General features: G+C 36.8%; 1 protein-coding gene across 1 annotated transcript; it reads left to right on the top strand.

Annotated features, from left to right (window-relative positions):
* Nucleotides 1-2137: 2137 nt before the first annotated feature.
* Nucleotides 2138-8237, top strand: LOC118223838 (zymogen granule membrane protein 16-like). Its single transcript, XM_035410833.1, has 4 exons — nucleotides 2138-2941; nucleotides 4844-4936; nucleotides 5804-5924; nucleotides 6455-8237. Exons 2-4 carry the CDS (start codon nucleotides 4885-4887, stop codon nucleotides 6813-6815), a joined length of 534 nt encoding a protein of 177 aa, XP_035266724.1. The 5' UTR covers nucleotides 2138-2941; nucleotides 4844-4884; the 3' UTR covers nucleotides 6816-8237.
* Nucleotides 8238-8907: the final 670 nt, after the last annotated feature.

Raw genomic sequence — 8907 nt, 5'->3', positions numbered from 1 at the left:
CTCCTGCATTATGTAATTTTACAAATGTCACAATTAGCCATTCAACAGTATAACCACTCAACTATTCGACTCTATAATTAATCACTTGACTGTGCTGTTCAAGTGACTACAGGGACCCCAGGAGGATAATAATTGAAATACTACTTTATATACAAATCCGAATAGACAAATCGGTGGCCCGAATTATGTTGGGCTATGTTGTTATTTCTGCCACCATCTTTAACCATATCGTGCTAGTGCAAGGTTTAGTCAATGTGGAGTTGGGTTGAGTCACTGATCAGAAAAAAATAAATAAAACATGTAGTTATTTGGGGGGAGAGTAGGGGGTTGGTGCAGGCGGACACAGAGAGAGATGTGCGGAACACAATGATGATCATTTGCGCTAAGATCTCAGACTCACCTTATGCCATGTTCTGCCATTAGACGGCAAACTGTTTTCTCACCAACCCCAAAAAAGAGTTGCAATGTCACAGACAGGCAAACCAGCTAATAAATAACTCTCCACAGCTTCCGCAGGCAGTATGTAAGAAGGGCGTCCAACTGATCTGGTATAAGCTGAATTTTGTAGCGAAACGTTCAGGCGATGAGCCACTTCCTTCAAATTGTTAAACACTACAGGGTCAACCTCTGTGATGCAAATAACTGCAACAAATTGTCAAAGTATCCATGTGAAAGAGTAAATAATCAGGATTGTATTTTCAGCTATGTTAGCCAGTATCAAATCTCTGGCTATCTCTTGCCAGTAGGCCATAGGCAATAGTGTAGGGGAGATATGGGAAATAACTAACATAGTCTGTATTTCACTGGGCTGGGTCTGGGCAACCGATACTCTGATGCTACCTTGTCATCTTACATCGAAAACCCTTAAGACTACACCTTTACTCTGCATTTGTCATTAAGACACAGAGATCATGAAAGCAAGGACATTTTTGAGTAAAATCAGATGAAACCAAATACATTAGTTTGTAGCCACAAAAGCAGCCAATGTGATTGTGTAACTGTTGATAGATGACAACCTGGCTCACCTCCAAAAGAAGCAAAACTCCAGTGCTACCTTGTCATCTTCTGTTGAAAACCTTTAAAAGCATGTTTTACTCTGAATTTAACATTGGCAAACAGATAATGAAAGCAAACACATTTTAGGAGTAAAATCAAATGAAACCCAGTACATTAGCTTGTAGCTGCAAAAGCAGCTGATGTGATGTGAATGGTGACTGGAGACACATAAGTTGACATTGAGACATACTGTACAGATTATGAAAGCCAAGACATTACAGCAGTCGCTACTTGTGACTGGTGATAAACTGCGTTAGGTTTAACCAACCTGGGGTTTGTCTGCACTTTTGACTGGCTGGCTAGCAATCCCAGAAAGCTGCATGCTAGACCAAAACTACGCAATTTGTTAGTCACTAAAAGTCTGTTTACGATTAGCTGACATACATTTGGATTCCTTGAAATACACACATATACTGTGCCTAAAAAATACTTCTGGTAAAAAATTTTTTTTTTAAATCACTTGCATATAGCCAAACCAGAATTTTATTTGGCATTATATTTATCAAATATATTTATTGAAATTTCTTGATGTTCTTTGGAGACTAAAAGTAATTCAAAATGTTTAACCCGAAATACGCGTCTCAAGTTCCGATGCAACCACCTAAAAAAATCCCTGTTACATATCATCCCCGCTCTCCCCTACTAGCGTAAATGGAGAAAGAGCATCCGTGTTGAAGCCAAGGATCGTACAGTCGATCTACACACTCAATCAACCAATATCAATCAGTATCAATCAACCAGTGGGAAAAACGTGACACCATGACAAACTTTGAATGACTTTATGGCCAAGTATGTCAGCCGACCTCAACCCTATTGAGCACCTGTGGGGAATTTTGAAGAGAAAAGTTGAGCAGCACTCCCCATCAAACATCAAGGCACTCAAGGAGGTCATCCTCCAGGATTTCGAGGTTGGTGAGACTATCAGTCTATTTATTTCAATGGACAACAAGTGACTTCATTGGATCAACCAAATCAAAAACAAATATAAGGCCCTTAGCTGGTCAAATTGTAGCTTAAGTCTGCCATTGTTGTGCCAGACTAAAGAAGGTATTGTAGAAGAAGTGTTTCAACATAAACTGCAAAAAAAAAAAATAAATAAATAAATAAATAGTTAGAACATTAATGATAATTAAAGCCAGCTGTTCACTTTAACTTTAAGGGGATCAAGAGGAGAATAGTCTTAAATAATAGTTTCTTAATAGTTCATTAAAATAAAATAAAAATGTAGCTGTCAATATATAATGAACTGTGGTGCTTTTAATATAAAATGAAAGACTGAAAATATTTGTAACTGGTACAAAGTAATCCAATTCTCATTTTATATTTTTTTGGAAATTGTTCTTATAAAGACTAATGATTAAACCAAGACATTCCTGTTAATGAACTGGATTTAAAAATGCTATAAATTAATACACCGTGTGTAGATCTTTTATGCATACAGTCCTTTTATTTACAAACAGCTGAGGCATATATATTATACATTATACAAAATACTGAAGAATGCTAGAATTGACTTTGATGCCCATTTTTTGTTAAGTATTTGCAGCATCTTATATTCATAATGTTGCAGTATACATACATTGTAGTTTAAAATGAAAACTGTCTAATTAGACATAGGTCAACATGAGCAATTATTAAATGTTCTGGGATGTGTAGAGTTGTGAAAACACCTGTTAATTTATTGGCTCATTCATTTTCGTGTTTCTGCCAGGAAACAGACTCAAACAAGAACAGCAGGAACAATGTATGTTTTTTACCGTACATTTTGAAAACGTCACCCATGTTACAGGAATGTTGCTTGCCCTGTGCATATAAATACAGGAGTCAAGAGCAGAGAATTGCACCTTTGAGATCTTGTCGTTTACATCTCTGCATTACTGAGCAGGTGAGTTTCTGCGAAGTCACCCTTGCAAGTAATTTTATTATTTATGGATATATGAATTAAATAATTTTTAATTCTGAACATACTGTGCAAGACTAAAAATAAAAGAACAAGGGAAAATTAATGATAAATCACTGGGCTATAAACAGTACAAAGATAAAAGTATCACCAAATTCATTACGATTAAGTTTATATATACTGTTTTAGATATAACATGTTTTGCTATTTTACATAAATAATGTTATAGGCTAACAATATTCTTGATCAGGAGCTTGTGCAAGATTTAAAAATCAGCTTATCATTGAGGTGTCAAAAAAGATTGGGGGGATTGTACTCACAGGTAGCTATAAAATAGGTTCTGGTGTGCTGAAGAGAGTGTATGAACATAATAGTTTTGTGATTTTGCTCATTTACTCAGAAAATATTTAGCCTAGCACAATGAAATTTGACTTCAAACAGCTTTGACATGTCAGTAATCATTACCCATTTCAATAACGTTCATAGCATAATCAAGTCGGACACAATTTAAATGAAAGTACAAGCAGTCCAATGTTAAATTCATATGATCTAGTCGATATAATTGTAACAGAGGGGCGGAATAATCATTCAAAAACAGTAAATTAAAATACCTAATAATGTTTTGTGCACATACACTATATGGTCAAAAGTACGTGGACACCTGACATACAACATCTCATCCAAAATAATGGCCATTAATATGGAGTTGGTCCACCATTTCCAACGATATCAACCTCCACTCTTAAGAGAATACTTTATACTAGATGTCAGTGCATTGCAGCAGGGATTTGCTTCCATTCAGAGAGCAATAGTGAGGTAGGTAACTGATTGGGCAATTAGGCCTGGCTTTCCAAGTGATCGCAATGTTGTAGGATGGTGTTGAGGTCAGGGCTCTGAGCAGGCCAGTCAAGTTCTTCCACACCATTCTTGACAAAACCATTTCTATATGGATCTCACTGTGTGCCCGGGGGCATTGTCATGCTGAAACAGAAAAGGACTTTCCACAAACTGTTGGTGAAGTACAGAATTGTCTAGAATGTGATTGTATGCTGAAGCATTAAGACTAAGGTACCTAGGCCAAATTGCAAAAACAGCCCCAGACCTAGATACTTTCGGTAATGTAGAGTACTAATGTTAATCGAGGAAACACATTTCCAATGGTAACATGACATCTTCCGCATCCTAAGATTATGAAGCATGGGGCTTTATTTAAGAAAAAGACAGAGCACAAACATTGACACACAGGCAACCTCATAAGTGAGTTGTGGTAACGTTCAAGGTAAGAAGAAATTGATGACAACGTTAAAATAGACCAATCCCAGTGTATTATTCTTAAATACTTTAAAATATCTATACTGCCATATTTTACGTGGGCAATTATGGGCAATCTAATGTTTTATTTTTCTATATTATATTTTAAATTAGTTCTAAAATACTGGATGAAAATTGCTGGTGGGCGAGAACCCCCACCGCGTCAAAGACCACACACCAATTTTCCTGCTGTTTATAATATATTTCTGTTTTATTATTTTTAATTACTGAATAAGGCTATTTTTATTAGATCTAAGCTCTATTGGTTCCTGTAATGTCAAAAAACTCTCCTTCATATCGAGAAATTTTAATGCGCCGTAAAGACTTTATGTGGGTATGCAACCCTGAGATCACAGACAATGATGAAGTCTGATGTTATAGAATCTGTAATTGAGTAGCCTACTCACATAGACATGATAGGTAGGACTGTAAAACAGGTTTCTTTGAGCTGAGCTATATACCTGCAGTTGTTCTTAGTGCTAAACAACTGACTGGAACGCTATATACCCAATATGTTATATCTTACTTGAGCTAGCATGTGACTTCCTTCTTCTTCCATTTTGAATTTGGTTACAGGTCTTGGGAACAGTTGCTGAACAGTTCTAGGCTATTCCAAAATGATCTACATCTTGATTTTCAGTCTTTGCTGTCTCACAGCTCGGGCTCTGTGTAAGTGTCTCACAATATCACATTCAATGTGTTAAGATTTCAGACATTTTTACATCATGTATTCACTTGAAAATCACATTCTAAGCGCATGAACATCTTCAGTACAAACAAGAATGTTTCACTTGAAAGTTACAGAAAAAGAAAAAATGTATAGCCTACATAATTGTAAATTAAATATTATTTTTTTTTAAAGGTAGTGAACCAAAATACCAAAACAGTGCTAGTAGGCTATTTCAAGACTGGACTGGCACATCCACTGTCACAGCAGAGCAACCTTACAATACAACTGTCCACAAGCCAGTGACAATTTTCCACATAACAGTCCCCACAGAGTGATAAGCTACACATATCAAATGTATGTTAGTAATACTGACTAAAATCCTTTAGGCAAGCAGGGAACTAATTCAATGGCAACCTGTGGAACCATAGCTGACTTAAATCTACCCTACCTTTGGGAAGGCCAACAATTTAGGTCTTACCACTGTGGAACCCCAGTCATAGCCAGCAAATGAAACGAAGTAGACTTCAACTTGTGATGTCTTGCCTAGAGCACCAAGCTTTAACTAATGGCAATTACATTTGCCAAATGAGTCACTCACTAAACACAATTTTACATTATTTACAAAAAATGTGTTAGACTTTTACATCACATTGTATTACATAGGACTGTAACGGAAAGAGCAGCAATTATGGAATACAATAATTGATTGTCAATCTGTATTAATATGGATTCATGTATCTGTGTGATATGCAATGTAATGTACATAGTTTTTTATTGTATTGTATGGTCTAATGTGTGTTATGGTAACCTGGAAAAAATGATTATAAATGATTAAATAACTTGTTATTTTGTCTTTGCCTCCTCAGACCTTCCCCTGGATTACTCACCGGCTGTAGGCAGGGGTTCTGGGAATTCTTTCACATCTTCTGGGGAAGACCGTATCACTGGAGTCCGAGTGTGGGAGACCAGCGGAAGCCACATCAGAGGGTAAGTATCAGTCAGTAATTACAGAGTCAATCTATCAATCAGTCGATCAACTCAGCTATCCAAAAGAATTTACCAATCTATCAAAGATAGACTGTCATCTAACCAAGAAGTCAAGCAACTGATGTACCTACCAGTCAACCAAAAGTCAAACCAATCACTCTTAATCAGCCAATCAGTCAATTGAGCCAATCTATATATGGACCAACAAAACAATCACTCACTTTATTAAAATAAAATTATTATTCAGTTAATCAAATAACCAAGCAAGCAATCAGTCAGTGAGTTAATGAACCTAGTTTAGGTGGTATAATGCCCTTATCAAAAACACTGAGACAAAGTGAAACATGAAGTGTGTTATAAAATAAGAATATAAAATAAGAATATAAAATATTGTGTTTCTCATGCACTAATCAATATCATGTTCTAATGGAAGCAAGAATTAGGGTTTGATGGATGATATTTGCCTTTGAATTTATGATGCAAGTCTAACTTTTTCAGAGTTTTTCAAGTCTAACTGTTTCCTTTTTCAGATTACAGCTCAAATATGACTACACCTGGACACCTGTTTTTGGTCGGAGTCTCAACGAGCAACAGGAGATGTTGCTATTTGATGATGAGGCCATTGTGCAGATCTCAGGGAAATACAATCCTGGAAACTATGTCTATCAACTGATGTTCGTCACAAACAGAGGACGCTTTCTCATCGCTGGCCAGCCCATTGGCACATCTTTCAACTTCTATCCCAATCATAGGCAGGGTGAGCTGCGACTGATCAGCGGGAGGAGCGATTCTAATGGCATCACCTCCATTGCTGCACTCTGGGCAACAGCCTACCCTGTAGCACCAAACGTCCCACCCAGCAGAAATGAATCCATGTTGGCACTTTCATAATCGTTTCAAATCCATCGTTCATTATGTTTACCATTTATGAAATAGGTATGTTGCTTTCCTTTCTCGATGTAGCTGCTTTGCTTCGATTAGCCTAGAAATGTCACATACAGTACCACTGCTACCCGATCGCAAGGAATGTGTGAATGCAGAGTGCACAAAACAAATTATGTGTTTTCACATCATATATTTACAACCTCTATTGATTGATCTTGACTTAACATTTAAAATATGTGTCAACCAGTCAGTCCAGTTCAAGTTAAATGACTGGGGATGAGTAGTGAGACCATTGTTTTATTCCATTTTACCTTTTAAATACATACGCTCTTACCCAGAGGAACACAAACACAAGTGTAAAGATAAAGAATTAAAGCGTGGTTATTCCCCAGAGGGCGAAAGCACAGTCCTAACAGAGACAGCAAAGTGCAAGCAGTGCAGACTCAATTGACAACTTTAGAACTACCCTATTGAACATCAAACTAAGTTACACAAACAAGAACCAAACAACTTGACTGACAACTAAATTGCATTACATGAAAAATAGCAAAGGGCTCATTACAAAAAAGAGAAAGACAAGAAAAAGGAGCTTTATCTAGTCAGGTGTTAGGGATATGTAAACGTGATAGAAAAAGGCAGGGTGACGGAATCAAGGTGCAGTGTTAAGAAGTGGGTCTTTAGTCTGTGTCAGAAGATGGCCAAAATCTCAGCTGTTCTGATTGCCCATGGAAACTGCAGTATATTGATGATGATGGTGGAGATTGAATGGTGGAGAAAAATCACCCTGATTTATCCAGGGACATTGCAGTGCCTTTCTTGTGCAAATAATTTGTTAATGCCCAGCTTGGATTTACACATTCAATCAGAAATCAAAAATTTGTGAGATGATTGACAGAAACTTTTTATGGTTGTAGTACATGACTAGTTTCAATAACATCTGTAACTGATGCCAATTTGATAATTTACAGTACATCAGCAAGGCAAACTTTTAAATCAGTTGTGATGGTGTTTCCTTGAAGAACAAATAAAATATGGAAAATGTAATTATCTATGCCATCGATTGGTTCATCAGTAACTACATGATATGTTCAGTTGTTTGATTAATTTTCTCATTTGTTATTTTTTGTAAAGCAGCAATCTGCAGGATATACTGTACTGTAGCCATGTAGCTGATGAAATTGCCATTTCTTACATTTGTTTAAGATTATCCTCTTTTTCCAGTGTAATATATACATTTATGTACACACTTCATTTATTTTATAACAGGCTGTCTTTTCCCCTGCTGACAGATGATTCCCCCTTGGTGTTGATCTCATATCTTGACTGGTGTTTGTTTGTTTTTAATTGTCTATTGTTTTTTTTTACTTTCTTTGTATACTTTATTGTTGCATTGAAAGTTGTCCAAAAATAAATTAAATCTCTATTAGGCTCCTGCATTATGTAATTTTACAAATGTCACAATTAGCCATTCAACAGTATAACCACTCAACTATTCGACTCTATAATTAATCACTTGACTGTGCTGTTCAAGTGACTATAGGGACCCCAGGAGGATAATAATTGAAATACTACTTTATATACAAATCCGAATAGACAAATCGGTGGCCCGAATTATGTTGGGCTATGTTGTTATTTCTGCCACCATCTTTAACCATATCGTGCTAGTGCAAGGTTTAGTCAATGTGGAGTTGGGTTGAGTCACTGATCTGAAAAAAATAAATAAAACATGTAGTTATTTGGCGGGAGAGTAGGGGGTTGGTGCAGGCGGACACAGAGAGAGATGTGCGGAACACAATGATGATCATTTGCGCTAAGATCTCAGACTCACCTTATGCCATGTTCTGCCATTAGACGGCAAACTGTTTTCTCACCAACCCCAAAAAAGAGTTGCAATGTCACAGACAGGCAAACCAGCTAATAAATAACTCTCCACAGCTTCCGCAGGCAGTATGTAAGAAGGGCGTCCAACTGATCTGGTATAAGCTGAATTTTGTAGCGAAACGTTCAGGCGATGAGCCACTTCCTTCAAATTGTCAAACACTACAGGGTCAACCTCTGTGATGCAAATAACTGCAACAAATTGTTAAAGTATCCACGT

This window comes from Anguilla anguilla, chromosome 1 (assembly GCF_013347855.1).
Source record: "Anguilla anguilla isolate fAngAng1 chromosome 1, fAngAng1.pri, whole genome shotgun sequence".
Lineage (NCBI taxonomy): Eukaryota > Metazoa > Chordata > Actinopteri > Anguilliformes > Anguillidae > Anguilla > Anguilla anguilla.
Note: the sequence above shows the minus strand (reverse complement) of the source record. Positions and strands in the feature narration are given on the sequence as shown.

What these genes read in the sequence shown, in the direction of transcription:
- LOC118223838 (XM_035410833.1), top strand. Translation starts at nt 4,885, where the DNA reads ATGATCTACATCTTGATTTTCAGTCTTTGCTGTCTCACAGCTCGGGCT. An exon ending in TCTCACAGCTCGGGCTCTGT is followed by an intron (nt 4,937 to 5,803) that starts GTAAGTGTCTCA and finishes TTGCCTCCTCAG; the next exon opens with ACCTTCCCCTGGATTACTCA. An exon ending in AGCGGAAGCCACATCAGAGG is followed by an intron (nt 5,925 to 6,454) that starts GTAAGTATCAGT and finishes TTCCTTTTTCAG; the next exon opens with ATTACAGCTCAAATATGACT.